This window comes from Oncorhynchus clarkii, chromosome 5 (genome assembly GCF_045791955.1).
Source record: "Oncorhynchus clarkii lewisi isolate Uvic-CL-2024 chromosome 5, UVic_Ocla_1.0, whole genome shotgun sequence".
NCBI lineage: Eukaryota > Metazoa > Chordata > Actinopteri > Salmoniformes > Salmonidae > Oncorhynchus > Oncorhynchus clarkii.
In genome coordinates this window covers 64,421,857-64,440,440 of record NC_092151.1, presented here as the reverse complement: position 1 = coordinate 64,440,440, position 18,584 = coordinate 64,421,857, and the positions used below count along the sequence as shown (strand labels likewise).

The following is an 18,584-nucleotide window of genomic DNA, read 5'->3' as shown; positions in this document are numbered from 1 at the left end:
TTGGAGAGGAAGCCTCACTCACACCTCCAGGAACATAGCGAAGAGGGAATTGCAAGACCAGAGACACAGCAACCTAGCCTGGGAGCAGGAGGACTGACCAGCCTACTGAACCACACAGGCAGAGAATATAACAGAGAATAAAACCTGAGCCCTTGGGGTACAGAAGACCAGTGACAACAGCCACTCTGAGCCAGTGGATCCACAACAACATTCTACCACCCTGATCCAGACACTGAGGAAGCAGAGATCCAGAGATCCAGAGTAACCCCCAACAGCACCCTCGCGCTGCCTTCCAGAGTAGAATATGTCCTGCCAGCCCAGCCAACCCTGCCGCTGAGCCGCTGGGGCACCATGATATCCCACTACCCCCTGGCCATCCTGCTGCCCTGGCCCCCCGGTCCCCACGGACACTGCTCCGACATGGAGGCCTCTCTGCTAGATGGGGAGGGAGGGGTGGCCCTGCAGAGGTACCAGGCTCGATCACCAGAGAGCAGCCCCCGACACTGGGTCAGTCACTACCGGAGTGTGTGTGTTTGTGTGTGTGTGCGTGTGCGTATGTGTGAGTGCGTGCGTGCGTGTGTGCGTGTGTGTGTGTGTGTGTGTGTGTGTGTGTGTGTGTGTATGTGTGTGTGTGTGTGTGTGTGTAGCTGTCTTTCATGTACCCTTCTCTGTGTGTCTCTGTCTATGGTGGATAGTCTTTAATGTTAGGGAAACATTGTTTCACACTTTCTGCTGTGTCCTTCCAGTACGATGGACTGGTCTTCTCATCTGAAGTGGGTCTATACACTTTCCTGCTCTGTCTCTCTGTCTGTTGTCTCTGTGTTCAATCTCTCAGTGATGCTGTGTTCAGGTCTGCAGAGCCAAATTCAAGGAGATATGTTTTGGTAGTTTCATTGTTGGGCTGAGGTGTGAGAGAGACACTGTACAAAGGGATTCAGGAAATTGACAGAAAAGTAGACTATGGCAGACCATTCAATGTCCAAAGTCTTTAGTGTACTAGAAGGAACAGTCCAATGTGATTGTGTACAGTAGTGAAGGCAGATGGCAGACAGACAGCTCTACCTTCACAGAGAAGTGTGACCTGTACTTCTGCTGAGCTCTGTTTATTCCTCAAAGATCAATCTGTGTGGTTGTGGTGATTCTGAGGAAACGGAGGAGGGAAAGAGGGGAGGAGAAGGAGGGGGTTGTTGTTGAGCGGGAAGCGAAGCCTCGTCTCTAGCCCCTGTCAGCAGTTCTGCTGCACAGAAGCATGTAGGTAGTGCTGACCACTGGTAACACACGGTCGCTCTCTCTGACCACTCCTGACCGCTACTGACCTGCTGGTCATCCATCCATTCAGGGAACCTGCCTCACTGCTGCCTTCCACACAGTTTAAGTTCCAACTACCAAGAAGTGGTTACATCAGAGTCTATCAGCAATGTAGCTGGAACATGAACCATGGTTGTGTTTACATATGATGTACTATCAGTGTGTGTTTATAGAGAGGTAATAACAGTTTATTAACCATGTCACTTTGAGTGTTTGCATGAGAGAGATGTTTTGTGTACCTATTTGAGCCCTGAATCTTTTGAATCTGGCATTCGCCTAAACATTGTTGATGTGGTATCTAAGAATAGAGGTGTTTGGGTGGTCTGTGTATGTTTAACCAATGAAATGTAGATACGGCAACTATTAGTAGGTCTGTGGCTCAGTACTAAAGTACATAGTGTTGATATGGTGAATATGGATATAATCTGAATGGAGGTCTGTGTGTGCTCCGTGGATATAAAGTGTGACATTGTGAATGTTTATGATGGTTCTCCCCTGGTCCTCTTATCTGACATCCTGGCTGACGTCTCTTCCCGACTCGCTGGACAGTTTCCGCCCATTGTTTCCCGGACAGAAAGGCCAGGCCGGACGGCAGGCCTCTCCCACTGACCACTGCTCACACAGATTCCAAACATACATATTCCAAACATACATATTCCAAACACACAGATTTGTGATTTCACACGAAATAATAATACACACACACAGATTTTGTGTACATACGCACATGTACACAATCACAGTGTGTAGGCTAATAGGTCTAAGCTCGTTTTGGCATTGATACACCAAACAACGAGTCTGTGTGTGTTAAATGCAGTCTGAATCGTGTTTGTTTGATTGTTTGTCAGAGAATGACCAACCTCACTGTACTTTGATAGCACACTATGTTTCCCTATATTAGACTCTTTCCTCTCTATCTATTCACACTATGTTTCCCTATATTAGACTCTCTCCTCCCTATCTATTCACACTATGTTTCCCTATATTAGACTTTCTCCTCCCTATCTATTCACACTATGTTTCCCTATATTAGACTCTCTCCTCCCTATCTATTCACACTATGTTTCCCTATATTAGACTTTCTCCTCCCTATCTATTCACACTATGTTTCCCTATATTAGACTCTCTCCTCCCTATCTATTCACAATATGTTTTCCTATATTAGACTCTCTCCTCTCTATCTATTCACAATATGTTTTCCTATATTAGACTCTCTCCTCTCTATCTATTCACAATATGTTTTCCTATATTAGACTCTCTCCTCTCTATCTATTCACAATATGTTTTCCTATATTAGACTCTCTCCTCTCTATCTATTCACACTATGTTTCCCTATATTAGACTTTCTCCTCCCTATCTATTCACACTATGTTTCCCTATATTAGACTCTCTCCTCCCTATCTATTCACACTATGTTTTCCTATATTAGACTATTTCCTCCCTATCTATTTGAATGTCACAGGTGCATTTAGTATTACATTTTCTTCCTCCTGTTAGTGGTTACAAGAGAAAAATTGCTCCAATTTTACAGACTACAGTTACATAACAGTTATGCCTGTTATGCATTTATGTCCAGTAGAACTTTGAGACTTTGACAGTTCTGCTCCCTTGGCTTGTGAAGCATTGTTGTAATCCATTTTTTCCCTCCCTCCCTCCCCCTCCTCCTTTCTTCTCCTCTTCTTAATGATCGGTTACGAAACCAGGCCAGCCATAAAGTAAAGCAGTGATTGAACTAATGTGTTTTAATGGCGCTGTTATGTGGTCCTGTGGTCTGTGGATGATGGCCGCCAGGTTCAAAGTGCAGGTCAGAAAGAGAGAATGCTGAGGTGTCCCTATTCAACGTTACTGGGGACTTAGAGCCTCATAAAGACAGATAGAGCTGCCTCCTAGATCCTAGCTCCTGGCTCCTGGCTCATGGAAGATGATACTGGGATCTGTTTTTCCACTCACAGCCACAGAGAGTGTAGCAGAGCAGTTTGGTGATAAAGCACAGAGCTCAATAAACTAGAATGCAGGCAATATTCAACAAAACCCAATGACTGGTAATAAACCAAGCAGGGCCATTCGATAGTGGGCCATTGAAATAGCAGAAGCAATAGCAGACCACGAGAGTAAATCCACAATGATGATGTGGTTTCCAAGGAAAAATAGAAAAGCTGACCAAGCAGTCCTCCTTCCCGTTTTCGTCTTCTTTTCTTTTATTTTCTTTTTATGTGACGTTCAAATGTTTCCTTTCTAGCTAACCTTTCATTTCTTGACAGTCATGTGCCATTATGACACGACAATGGAGTTGGGTTTGTTAGGGAGTGATTTATTATGACACAGAGGAGGACTGAGGTTGTCTGTAAAAACACTGCCATTCAACAAACCTCCCGTTGCTACAGTCTGGGGAAGGAAACTGACACTTGATTGTCCTAAATAGAACTGTGTTTCTGTGTTGACCCAAAAGTACAGAAAAAGGCTGACTACTCCAGTCACATAATTTACGGGTCCTAACCAATTGTTCTATTATGTGTTTTTTTTTTCTTGTGTTATTTGTAACTTATTTTGTACATAATGTTTCTGCCACCGTATTTTACTGGCAAAAAAAGAGCTTCTGGATATCAGGACAGCGATCACTCACCTCAGATTAGACAAAGATGTTTTCTTCAACGAGCAGGACATACAGGATGTACTTCAGACACCCGACAAGGCCGAAATCCCTGTCATTGGCAAGAGAGAGACAGCAGGTACAGAGCAGGTACAGACACATGGCGGGGTGCCTTGTAAGGATACGGTGGCGGTGAATGGGAAATCTGCCTTTACCATCAGTATTACTTGCCAACGTACAATCATTGGACAATAAATTAGACGAGGTACGGTCACGAATATCCTACTAACGGGACATCAAAAACTGTAATATTTTATGTTTCACCAAATTATTGCTGAATGACGACATGGATATTCAGCTGGTGGGATATACGCTGCACCGGCAAGAAAGAACAGCACACTCCGGTATGACAAGGAGGGCGGTCTGTGCATATTTGTAAACAATAGCCGCTCACCCAGAGGCGGCGCTCCTAGTGGCCAGGGACTTTAATGCAGGGAAACTTAAATCCGTTTTACCTCATTTCTATCAGCATGTTAAATGCACAACCAGAGGGCAAATAAATTCTAGATCACCTTTACTCCAAACACAGAGACGTGTACAAAGGTCTCCCTTGCCCTGAATTTGGCAAATCTGTCCATAATTCTATCTTCCTGATTCCTGCTTACAAGCAAAAATGAAAGCAGGAAGCACCAGTGACTCTATAAAAAAAAGTGGTTAGATGAAGCAGATACTAAACTGCAGGACTGTTTTGCTAGCACAGACTGGAATATGTTTTGGGACTGTTTATAGCCTCGCTACTGTTTTTGCCTCGCTACTGTATTTAGCCTCGCTACTGTTATATCCTCGCTACTGTTATAGCCTCGCTATTGTATATAGCCTCGCTACTGTTATAGCCTCGCTACTGTTATATCCTCGCTACTGTTTATAGCCTCGCTACTGTTAAATCCTCGCTATTGTATATAGCCCCGCTACTGTTAAATCCTCGCTATTGTATTTAGCCTTGTTACTGTTATATCCTCGCTATTGTATTTAGCCTCGTTACTGTTATATCCTCGCTATTGTATATAGCCTCGCTACTGTTATAGCCTCGCTATTGTATATAGCCTCGCTACTGTTATAGTCTCGCTACTGTTATAGCCTCGCTACTGTATTTAGCCTCGCTACTGTTATAGCCTCGCTACTGTTATAGCCTCGCTACTGTATTTAGCCTCGCTACTGTATTTAGCCTCGCTACTGTATTTAGCCTCGCTACTGTTATAGCCTCGCTACTGTTATAGCCTCACTACTGTATTTAGCCTCGCTACTGTTATAGCCTCGCTACTGTTATAGCCTCGCTACTGTTATATCCTCGCTACTGTTTATAGCCTCGCTACTGTTAAATCCTCGCTATTGTATATAGCCCCGCTACTGTTAAATCCTCGCTATTGTATTTAGCCTCGTTACTGTTATATCCTCGCTATTGTATTTAGCCTCGTTACTGTTATATCCTCGCTATTGTATATAGCCTCGCTACTGTTATAGCCTCGCTATTGTATATAGCCTCGCTACTGTTATAGCCTCGCTACTGTTATAGCCTCGCTACTGTATTTAGCCTCGCTACTGTTATAGCCTCGCTACTGTTATAGCCTCGCTACTGTATTTAGCCTCGCTACTGTATTTAGCCTCGCTACTGTTATAGCCTCGCTACTGTTATAGCCTCACTACTGTATTTAGCCTCGCTACTGTTATAGCCTCGCTACTGTTATAGCCTCGCTACTGTATTTAACCTCGCTACTGTATTTAACCTCGCTACTGTTATAGCCTCGCTACTGTATTTAACCTCGCTACTGTTATAGCCTCCCTCGCTACTGTTATTTTTCACTGTTTTTTTACTGTTTTTATTTCTTTACTTATCTATTGTTCACCTAATACCTATTTTTTACTTAAAAATTGCACTGTTGGTTAGGGCTTGTAAGTAAGCATTTCACTGTAAGGTGAACACTGTACATCATTCACAACACTGTAGGAAGGCTATTTCAAAATAACACTGTACATCATTCACAACACTGTAGGAAGGCTATTGTATTCGGCGCACGTGACAAATACACTTTGATTTGATTTGGTATATTGCAGACCCATTTACCAAATACATGGGTCTGCAATATTTTCTTCAAAGTACACCTCTTTGTTGGCATCCTATTAATTTCACACTCTTGGGTAGCATCTTACAAGTCTAGCTAGCTGCTCCATGGTTCATACTGTATTATGGGTCCTGGATTAATTGTGGCATAGAGAAGTTGTGAAGAGTCAATAGTCAGGCTATTGTCCCTGTCATCCTCCAGTCCAGGCCTGGGCATCACATATCACACCAGAGGATCAGATCACTCAACTGGGGCAGAAACTCATCAGACCATAGGGGCACACCATAGGGGCCCCCCTACTGGGTAACACAATTCTGAGTGGTTTTGATAGTGTAGCAGCTGTGTGTGCATGTGGGGGGGGGGGGGGGGGTCGATGTTGATCACACATTTGGATGGGCTTCAGGCTGCGGATGATAGTGGTACAGTGTCTGTAGGCTATGTAAGCACACTAACCTTTTTAAATCAAATAGATGCACTAAATCATGCACACGCACACAAAACCTGGATTGCACACCACAAAAACCCCAGCCCCTGGCAGCTTGTGCAAGAGGACTGTGGTAAACAATGTGAGCCCCCTCCCCTCCCCACAACAGCCCAGCCTGATCCCAGTCATGTGTCCCAGCTTACTGTGTGTTCTGCCTGAGCAGGCAGAGTGTGTGTGTGTGTGTGTGTGTGTGTGTGTGTGTGTGTGTGTGTGTGTGTGTGTGTGTGTGTGTGTGTGTGTGTGTGTGTGTGTGTGTGTGTGTGTGTGTGTGTGTGTGTGTGTGTGTGTGTGTGTGTGTGTGTGTGTGGAGGAGAGGGTACAGAGGGCAAGTGGGCAGTGCAGGGTGGTGTACTGAGGACAGTTATTAATATGAATGGTCAGGCAATCTGGCATGTCAGCATCTCACCCACTTGTAGTCTGAACCCTCAGGCCATAAAATGTTTGTAGATCTAGTGTGTCCATTTCTAGGTTTTCAATATAGAACGGAGTCAGTGGTTCTATGCATCCGTGGGTGTTCATCTCAGCAGAATTGTAGTGCTACAGAGGCTATGAGAAACAGATGGCTCTGACTGGAACAGGAGGCCAGACAGGCAGACCCACACTTCTTAATTGGGGCTTATAGGCAGGGGGTCAGGGGTGGGGATGGAGGGCTACTGGGGATACCCCAAGTTACCGTAATGTCTATAAGACATGGCAGTACAGTGTGAGTCATCATAAAACACAGCCTAGAACTGAGGATTATCCTTGTTTTGGTGCCGAGGGCGGCTCAAGCCTATTGACCCCAGATGAACACTGTGGAACACTCCGGATCAGCCTGTAATATTGCCTCTCGGAAAGCTTTGGATAGGCCTATAAGTTGCCTTTAGGCACATATCTAGGATCAGCTTAGGTGGGGGGAAATGTAAAACTGACCTCAGTATCTAAGAGCAATTTCATCTTACTCTTTTCTGAGGCAGTTCTAGGATCAGTCTGTATAAGCCATGGTGTAATGTTGTCTGTTCTCCCAAAGACACTGCAGCCCCAGCTGGTGGCCATCCAGAGGGAGGGGAGGGGCTCTCAGGGTCTTAGTGGGGTTTACTGGCAGTGGTGATGATGTCATTCCTCTGGAGTCTGGCCGGCTGTATGAATCACTATGCTAATGAGGCCAGGAGGCCACTGATAGAGCCTCACACAGGGCCTCACAGGGTAACAATGGATCAGAGTCCTCTCCCTGACGTAGTCCATGCGCCCAAGAAAGCAAAGGTAACCTGCCTAAATGATTACCCCCCCATAGCACTCACGTCAGTAGCTATTAAGTGCTTTGAAAGGCTGGTCATGGCTCACATCAACACCATCATGCCGGAAACCCTAGACCCACTCCAATTCGCATACCGCCCCAACAGATCCACAGATGACACAATCTCAATTGCACTCCACACTGCCCTTTCCCACCTGGACAAAAGGAATGCTGTTAATTGACTACAGCTCAGCGTACAACACCATAGTGCCCACAAAGCTCATCACTAAGCTAAGGACCCTGGGACTAAACACCTCCCTCTGCAACTGGATCCTGGACTTCCTGACGGGCAGGTAACAACACATCTGCTACGCTGATCCTCAACACAGGGGTCCCTCAGGGGTGCGTGCTTAGTCCCCTCCTGTACTCCCTGTTCACCCACGACTTCATGGCCAAGCACGACTCCAACACCATCATTAAGTTTGCTGACTCAACAGTGGTAGGCCTGATCACTGACAATGATGAGACAGCCTATAGGGAGGAGGTCAGAGACCTGGCAGTGTGGTGCCAGGACAACAACCTCTCCCTAAACGTGAGAAAGACAAAGGAGCTGATCGTGGACTATAGGGGGGCCAAGCTTCTTGCCATCCAGGACCTATATACTAGGCGGTGTCAGAGGAAGGCCCAAAAAAATGTATCACAGACTCCAGTCACCGGAATCATAGACTGTTCTCTCTGCTACCGCACGGCAAGCGGTACCGGAGCGCCAAGTCTACATTTACCCCCCCGGGAAGTAGCCTCATTTTTAGTACATTATATTTAGTACATATTTTCTTAACTCTATTCATTGAACTGCATTGGTGGTTAAGTGCTTGTAAGTAAGCATTTCATGGTAAGGTCTACCTACACCTGTTGTATTCAGCATATGTGACATATACAATTTGATTTGATTTTGAGGAGGAAAGAGGAGGAGAGAAGAAGACGGGAGAGAAAGAGGGGAGAGAAAAATGAGAGGTGAGGCGAGAAACATGCACTACAGGGAGAGTGGGGGGGAAACATGCACTACAGGAAGAGTGGGGGGGAAACATGCACTACAGGGAGAGTGGGGGGGAAACATGCACTACAGGAAGAGTGGGGGGGAAACATGCACTACAGGAAGAGTGGGGGGGAAACATGTACTACAGGAAGAGTGGGGGGGAAACATGCACTACAGGGGGAACATGAGGGAGAGAGCGAAGAGGAGAGGAGGAGGAACATGAGGGAGAGAGCGAAGAGGAGAGGAGGAGGAACATTTGAGGGAGAGAGCGAAGAGGAGAGGAGGAGGAACATGAGGGAGAGAGCGAAGAGGAGACGAGGAGGAACATGAGGGAGAGAGCGAAGAGGAGAGGAGGAGGAACATGAGGGAGAGGGCGAAGAGGAGAGGAGGAGGAACATGAGGGAGAGAGCGAAGAGGAGAGGAGGAGAAACATGAGGGAGAGAGCAAAGAGGAGAGGAGGAGGAACATGAGGGAGAGAGCGAAGAGGAGAGGAGGAGGAACATGAGGGAGAGAGCGAAGAGGAGAGGAGGAGGAACATGAGCAAGAGAGTGGAAACTGTAATCTGCATGATTGAGAGATCACAATATCTGTTGGTGGTTACTGACTGTGCCCTTTTTAATATCTATTTTTTATTTCACCTTAATTTAACCACATAAGATAGTTGAGAACAAGTTCTCATTTACAACTGCGACCTGGCCAAGATAAAGCAAAGCAGTGCGACACTAACAACAACACAGAGTTACACATGGAATAAACAAGCGTACAGTCAATAACACAATAGAAAAAAAAGAAAGTCTATATACAGTGTGTGCAAATGGTGTGAGGAGGTAAGGCAATAAATAGGTCATAGTAGTGAAGTAATTACAATGTAGCAAATGAACACTGGAGTGATAGATGAGCAGATGATGATGTGCAAGTAGAGATACTGGTGTGAAAAAGAGCAGAAAAGTAAATAAAAACAATACGGGGATGAGGTAGGTAGATTGGGTGGGCTATTTACAGATGGGCTATGTACAGCTGCAGCGATCGGTTAGCTGCTCAGACAGCTGATGTTTAAAGTTAGTGAGGGAAATATAAGTATTTCACTTTCAGTTTTGTACACCAGCTTCAAACAGCTGAAAATACAATATTTTTGGTTATAGAAAATATATTTCACAGCAGTTTAGATGGTACAATATATTTCACAGCAGTTTAGATGGTACAATGATTCTCTACACTATACATGCATGTTTTGTCACACAAACTGAAATTAGGCGAACTATTCGAATTTTAGCAACCAGGAAATGGCGGAGCATTTTACAAAGCTAGAAGATCATAAAGTCCTAAAAACAACCAACTCCTCAGGCGTTGTGGCTGGCAAACCCAGCGCTGATTCTGGATAAATTCACCATCTTACATACAGTATATACCACTCCCTACTGGATAGTGTGGTTAAAACACAACCACACACACACACACGCACACATACACACACACTGATCTGCATGCGCAGACAGTGTAAATTACACACAGACACATATAGCAGGACACATGGCCCACCCACACACAGGCACAAAGTGTACCTGACATAACGTAGTCACAATAGTGGCAGTAGTAGTGGGAGTAGAGGCTTCGGGGAAGTGATCCCTCCATGTGTCTCACAGACAGACAGACAGACAGACAGACAGACTGGTATTGGACGCTGACAGGACCTTCCAAGTACTGCTTGTTATGCAATGATGCAATGACAGAGTTTCCACTGGAGTCTCTGGCTCTAACAGCTGCCAATACTTTAATAGTGAGGATGAATCTTATTTTTTGCTCATATCAGGCTAATGAAAGGCCATGATTGTAAATAATAATTTGTTCCTAATTAACTGACTTGCCTAGTTAAATAAAGGTTCAACTTAAAATGTCCATCCAGCTTGATGTACAAAATATTATAATTATTCCTAAATTCCCTATGAATTCCACTAATGACTTTGTTATTGTTTTGGCTTGATCTCTTCTGGCTTAAATGGCTTCTCCATGAGCTCCTGACCTTGCTGTGAACTCTTTATGACACGAGCACATGCACACACACACACACACACACACACACACACACACACACACACACACACACACACACACACACACACACACACACACACACACACACACACACACACACACACACACACACACACACACACACACACACACACACACACACACACACACACACACACACACACAGCTCTGGCAACACCCACTAAACAGTACAGTACACTTTCTCTGACAATGACCTCTTGATCCTCTTCACTTAAACAGAGCAGCTTCAAACCATCCTGAATGGTCTGGCTGTCTTATCTGCTAAACTCTCTTGGCTCTGAGATGGATATTTAGATCCCTATAGTGCTCTACTGAGTGTCTCATCTCTTCTCTTCTCTTCTCGCTGTAAGTGAGTGTTCTGATGCAATCCTGTCCCCTTGATGTAGAGTTTTATGGTTCCTCTACTTTTATTTTCTTTTCATCTCCTGTCCTCTCCTGTCCTGTCCTGTCCTATCCTATCCTCTCCTGTCCTATCCTCTCCCGTCCTCTCATGTCCTCTCCTGTCCTCTCCTCTCCTCTCCTTTCCTGTCCTGTCCTGTTCTCTCCTCTCCTCTCCTCTCCTCTCCTCTCCTCTCCTCTCCTCTCCTCTCCTCTCCTCTCCTCTCCTCTCCTCTCCTGTCCCTCTATAGCAGTAGTAGTGTGTTATGGCTCTAGCCCTGCCAGCCCCACCCGTCATGTATGAAGACAGCAGGCTTTGTGGAGTCCGGAGGCTGCAGGCAGGAAGTGGGAGATTTCCTGGAATGTGCCTTTTTCCCCACAGTGGTGCAACAACAGCACCGCGCGCCTCCTGTTTTTGTCCGGCTCCACTCTGCGCTGCAGCTCCCTGTCCTGGTTTTGTTGAGACAGAGGGGAGGATGGGGGGAGGGGGGTGTAGATAGGGGTCCCCCAGAGGGAAGGCTGGCGGCCGGGGGTCCAGGGGTCCAGCCAGGGGGAGAGCTGACCCTTCTGTCCCCCAGTCTGTGCTGTGATATTGGAGATATATTTTATTACAGATCTCAGGATGAACAGCACCCCTCCTCCGGCCCCCCAGACAAACAAACCTCCTTTTCCATAGAGACTTGCTCCAGACTATAAGATCTGTTGGAGCAGCAGTAGGATCTTAGTACTGTAAATCAACCAGATATATGGCATTATTTATTATCCCCAGCAGCTGGGCCAATACAAACAGTCTCTTATTTAATCTGAACAGTGCAGCGCCAGACTCCGTAGATTGCACCAAAGATCTTAGCCCTCTCTCTCTGCATCCCAAACCAAGTCCTTGTGAAATGGGAGATGTGTGCTCATCGGTCCAGTAGAGTTGAGCTGTGCCTGTCACATTTGTCAGAAGGAGTATTGTCGCACAGAAGGATGACATCACTCACCTCTGAGAGCAGCACAACAGTCCCCGGGGGAGAGCCAGGGGTCACAACCTTTCCCACTGCCTGTCGATGCTTCCCAGAGCCCTGGAGACTGATGTGGATGGTGGGGCAAGCCAGCCTGGGAACTGGCCTCCAGCCAGGCTACACAGGGCTTCCCTGGACCCCTGGCCCTCCAGGCAGGCAGCCTCTGGCCTCTGGCCCGGCCTGCAGCCAACCTGGACTGGGCTGTTTGGGGAGCAGTGACACCCTGGCCGGCCTGTACGTCTGTGGGCACCGACTGACACTGTGTGTGACGTTTGGTGTGATGCTGTGTGACGTTGTGTGTTACATGGGCCAGTGTGTGAGAGTCAGAGGACACGGGTCACGGCATGGCCAGCCTACTCTCCTACAGAGGGCTCCCATTGTCCACTGGAAGTCTAGTCCTACTACTGGTGCAGTACATTACTCGCAGTGCATTGTGTGGGTATTGGTGGCTGAAGTTATTACATGAGACATTCCTTTACTGATCATCCTAATGGCTTCATAATAACTCTCTAAATGTTTGACCACCTGCTGATTTCTATCTCTCCACTGGCTATCTCTCCACTGGCTATCTCTCCACTGACTCAAGTAAGTGGTTGACAGTGGTGGAAAAAGTACTCACTTGTCATACTTGAGTAAAATGACTCAAGTAAAAGTGAAAGTCACCCAGTAAAATACAACTTGAGTAAAAGTCTAAAAGTATTTGGTTTTAAATATACTTAAGTATCAAATGTAAATGTAATTGCTAAAATATACTTAAGTATCAAAAGTCAAAGTAAAAAGTATAAATCATTTCAAATTATTATTATTTTTGACAATTTATGAATAGCCAGGAGCACACTCCAACACTCAGACATAATTTACAAACAAAGCATTTGTGTTTAGTGAGTCCGCCAGATCAGAGGCAGGGGATGACCAGGGATGTTCTCTGTTTAGTGAGTCCGCCAGATCAGAGGCAGGGGATGACCAGGGATGTTCTCTGTTTAGTGAGTCCTCCAGATCAGAGGCAGTAGGGAGGACCAGGGATGTTCTCTGTTTAGTGAGTCCTCCAGATCAGAGGCAGTAGGGAGGACCAGGGATGTTCTCTGTTTAGTGAGTCCTCCAGATCAGAGGCAGTAGGGATGACCAGGGATGTTCTCTGTTTAGTGAGTCCTCCAGATCAGAGGCAGTAGGGAGGACCAGGGATGTTCTCTGTTTAGTGAGTCCTCCAGATCAGAGGCAGTAGGGATGACCAGGGATGTTCTCTGTTTAGTGAGTCCTCCAGATCAGAGGCAGTAGGGAGGACCAGGGATGTTCTCTGTTTAGTGAGTCCTCCAGATCAGAGGCAATAGGGAGGACCAGGGATGTTCTCTTGATGTGCATGAATTGGACCATTTTCCTGTCCTGCTAAGCATTCAAAATGTAACGAGTTCTTTTGATTGTCTCGGAAAATGTACGGAGTAAAAAGTACATCATTTTCTTTAGGAATGTAGTGGAGTAAAAGTAAAAATTGTCAAAAATATAAATAGTAAAGTACAGATATCCAAAAAACGACTTAAGTAGTACTTTAAAGTGTTTTTACTAAAGTACTTTACACCACTGGTGGTTGACTATGTGTACAAATACATAAACAGTGGAACAGTTGTTGACTATGTGTACAAATACATAAACAGTGGAACAGTTGTTGACTATGTGTACAAATACATAAACAGTGGAACAGTTGTTGACTATGTGTACAAATACATAAACAGTGGAACAGTTGTTGACTATGTGTACAAATACATAAACAGTGGAACAGTTGTTGACTATGTGTACAAATACATAAACAGTGGAACAGTTGTTGACTATGTGTACAAATACATAAACAGTGGAACAGTTGTTGACTATGTGTACAAATACATAAACAGTGGAACAGTTGTTGACTATGTGTACAAATACATAAACAGTGGAACAGTTGTTGACTATGTGTACAAATACATAAACAGTGGAACAGTTGTTGACTATGTGTACAAATACATAAACAGTGGAACAGTTGTTGACTATGTGTACAAATACATAAACAGTGGAACAGTTGTTGACTATGTGTACAAATACATAAACAGTGGAACAGTTGTTGACTATGTGTACAAATACATAAACAGTGGAACAGTTGTTGACTATTCTCACACACATACCCTATTCACATAAACAATACACAATCGTGATTGCATCTCCAGCCTTCTTGTATTGTCTCACTGGAACAAGGACTATCTGGCTTAAAGGGTCAATCCTTAGTTGAAACAATAACAAAGCGTTACCCCGCCTCTGTTTTGGTTAAAAGCTAAAGGGTGGGCCTGGAGAAATGTAACCACTCAAATTCATGGACAGAGCTAGGACTGTTTTGGTTAAAAGCTAAAGGGTGGGCCTGGAGAAATGTAACCACTCAAATTCATGGACAGAGCTAGGACTGTTTTGGTTAAAAGCTAAAGGGTGGGCCTGGAGAAATGTAACCACTCAAATTCATGGACAGAGCTAGGACTGTTTTGGTTAAAAGCTAAAGGGTGGGCCTGGAGAAATGTAACCACTCAAATTCATGGACAGAGCTAGGACTGTTTTGGTTAAAAGCTAAAGGGTGGGCCTGGAGAAATGTAACCACTCAAATTCATGGACAGAGCTAGGACTGTTTTGGTTAAAAGCTAAAGGGTGGGCCTGGAGAAATGTAACCACTCAAATTCATGGACAGAGCTAGGACTGTTTTGGTTAAAAGCTAAAGGGTGGGCCTGGAGAAATGTAACCACTCAAATTCATGGACAGAGCTAGGACTGTTTTGGTTAAAAGCTAAAGGGTGGGCCTGGAGAAATGTAACCACTCAAATTCATGGACAGAGCTAGGACTGTTTTGGTTAAAAGCTAAAGGGTGGGCCTGGAGAAATGTAACCACTCAAATTCATGGACAGAGCTAGGACTGTTTTGGTTAAAAGCTAAAGGGTGGGCCTGGAGAAATGTAACCACTCAAATTCATGGACAGAGCTAGGACTGTTTTGGTTAAAAGCTAAAGGGTGGGCCTGGAGAAATGTAACCACTCAAATTCATGGACAGAGCTAGGACTGTTTTGGTTAAAAGCTAAAGGGTGGGCCTGGAGAAATGTAACCACTCAAATTCATGGACAGAGCTAGGACTGTTTTGGTTAAAAGCTAAAGGGTGGGCCTGGAGAAATGTAACCACTCAAATTCATGGACAGAGCTAGGACTGTTTTGGTTAAAAGCTAAAGGGTGGGCCTGGAGAAATGTAACCACTCAAATTCATGGACAGAGCTAGGACTGTTTTGGTTAAAAGCTAAAGGGTGGGCCTGGAGAAATGTAACCACTCAAATTCATGGACAGAGCTAGGACTGTTTTGGTTAAAAGCTAAAGGGTGGGCCTGGAGAAATGTAACCACTCAAATTCATGGACAGAGCTAGGACTGTTTTGGTTAAAAGCTAAAGGGTGGGCCTGGAGAAATGTAACCACTCAAATTCATGGACAGAGCTAGGACTGTTTTGGTTAAAAGCTAAAGGGTGGGCCTGGAGAAATGTAACCACTCAAATTCATGGACAGAGCTAGGACTGTTTTGGTTAAAAGCTAAAGGGTGGGCCTGGAGAAATGTAACCACTCAAATTCATGGACAGAGCTAGGACTGTTTTGGTTAAAAGCTAAAGGGTGGGCCTGGAGAAATGTAACCACTCAAATTCATGGACAGAGCTAGGACTGTTTTGGTTAAAAGCTAAAGGGTGGGCCTGGAGAAATGTAACCACTCAAATTCATGGACAGAGCTAGGACTGTTTTGGTTAAAAGCTAAAGGGTGGGCCTGGAGAAATGTAACCACTCAAATTCATGGACAGAGCTAGGACTGTTTTGGTTAAAAGCTAAAGGGTGGGCCTGGAGAAATGTAACCACTCAAATTCATGGACAGAGCTAGGACTGTTTTGGTTAAAAGCTAAAGGGTGGGCCTGGAGAAATGTAACCACTCAAATTCATGGACAGAGCTAGGACTGTTTTGGTTAAAAGCTAAAGGGTGGGCCTGGAGAAATGTAACCACTCAAATTCATGGACAGAGCTAGGACTGTTTTGGTTAAAAGCTAAAGGGTGGGCCTGGAGAAATGTAACCACTCAAATTCATGGACAGAGCTAGGACTGTTTTGGTTAAAAGCTAAAGGGTGGGCCTGGAGAAATGTAACCACTCAAATTCATGGACAGAGCTAGGACTGTTTTGGTTAAAAGCTAAAGGGTGGGCCTGGAGAAATGTAACCACTCAAATTCATGGACAGAGCTAGGACTGTTTTGGTTAAAAGCTAAAGGGTGGGCCTGGAGAAATGTAACCACTCAAATTCATGGACAGAGCTAGGACTGTTTTGGTTAAAAGCTAAAGGGTGGGCCTGGAGAAATGTAACCACTCAAATTCATGGACAGAGCTAGGACTGTTTTGGTTAAAAGCTAAAGGGTGGGCCTGGAGAAATGTAACCACTCAAATTCATGGACAGAGCTAGGACTGTTTTGGTTAAAAGCTAAAGGGTGGGCCTGGAGAAATGTAACCACTCAAATTCATGGACAGAGCTAGGACTGTTTTGGTTAAAAGCTAAAGGGTGGGCCTGGAGAAATGTAACCACTCAAATTCATGGACAGAGCTAGGACTGTTTTGGTTAAAAGCTAAAGGGTGGGCCTGGAGAAATGTAACCACTCAAATTCATGGACAGAGCTAGGACTGTTTTGGTTAAAAGCTAAAGGGTGGGCCTGGAGAAATGTAACCACTCAAATTCATGGACAGAGCTAGGACTGTTTTGGTTAAAAGCTAAAGGGTGGGCCTGGAGAAATGTAACCACTCAAATTCATGGACAGAGCTAGGACTGTTTTGGTTAAAAGCTAAAGGGTGGGCCTGGAGAAATGTAACCACTCAAATTCATGGACAGAGCTAGGACTGTTTTGGTTAAAAGCTAAAGGGTGGGCCTGGAGAAATGTAACCACTCAAATTCATGGACAGAGCTAGGACTGTTTTGGTTAAAAGCTAAAGGGTGGGCCTGGAGAAATGTAGCCACTCAAATTCATGGACAGAGCTAGGACTGTTTTGGTTAAAAGCTAAAGGGTGGGCCTGGAGAAATGTAACCACTCAAATTCATGGACAGAGCTAGGACTGTTTTGGTTAAAAGCTAAAGGGTGGGCCTGGAGAAATGTAACCACTCAAATTCATGGACAGAGCTAGGACTGTTTTGGTTAAAAGCTAAAGGGTGGGCCTGGAGAAATGTAACCACTCAAATTCATGGACAGAGCTAGGACTGTTTTGGTTAAAAGCTAAAGGGTGGGCCTGGAGAAATGTAACCACTCAAATTCATGGACAGAGCTAGAACTGTTTTGGTTAAAAGCTAAAGGGTGGGCCTGGAGAAATGTAACCACTCAAATTCATGGACAGAGCTAGGACTGTTTTGGTTAAAAGCTAAAGGGTGGGCCTGGAGAAATGTAACCACTCAAATTCATGGACAGAGCTAGGACTGTTTTGGTTAAAAGCTAAAGGGTGGGCCTGGAGAAATGTAACCACTCAAATTCATGGACAGAGCTAGGACTGTTTTGGTTAAAAGCTAAAGGGTGGGCCTGGAGAAATGTAACCACTCAAATTCATGGACAGAGCTAGGACTGTTTTGGTTAAAAGCTAAAGGGTGGGCCTGGAGAAATGTAACCACTCAAATTCATGGACAGAGCTAGGACTGTTTTGGTTAAAAGCTAAAGGGTGGGCCTGGAGAAATGTAACCACTCAAATTCATGGACAGAGCTAGAACTGTTTTGGTTAAAAGCTAAAGGGTGGGCCTGGAGAAATGTAACCACTCAAATTCATGGACAGAGCTAGGACTGTTTTGGTTAAAAGCTAAAGGGTGGGCCTGGAGAAATGTAACCACTCAAATTCATGGACAGAGCTAGGACTGTTTTGGTTAAAAGCTAAAGGGTGGGCCTGGAGAAATGTAACCACTCAAATTCATGGACAGAGCTAGGACTGTTTTGGTTAAAAGCTAAAGGGTGGGCCTGGAGAAATGTAACCACTCAAATTCATGGACAGAGCTAGGACTGTTTTGGTTAAAAGCTAAAGGGTGGGCCTGGAGAAATGTAACCACTCAAATTCATGGACAGAGCTAGGACTGTTTTGGTTAAAAGCTAAAGGGTGGGCCTGGAGAAATGTAACCACTCAAATTCATGGACAGAGCTAGGACTGTTTTGGTTAAAAGCTAAAGGGTGGGCCTGGAGAAATGTAACCACTCAAATTCATGGACAGAGCTAGAACTGTTTTGGTTAAAAGCTAAAGGGTGGGCCTGGAGAAATGTAACCACTCAAATTCATGGACAGAGCTAGAACTGTTTTGGTTAAAAGCTAAAGGGTGGGCCTGGAGAAATGTAACCACT

General features: G+C 44.9%; 1 protein-coding gene across 1 annotated transcript in view; it reads left to right on the top strand.

The window, feature by feature from the left end:
* LOC139409216 (ral guanine nucleotide dissociation stimulator-like 1) overlaps positions 1-18,584 on the top strand; it is a 37,391-nt gene continuing 18,807 nt past the window's right edge. The window contains exon 1 of the mRNA XM_071154058.1: positions 1-507. Within this exon, the coding sequence (XP_071010159.1) occupies positions 352-507 (156 nt within the window). The 5' untranslated portion in view covers positions 1-351. The remainder of the gene's footprint in view (positions 508-18,584) is intronic.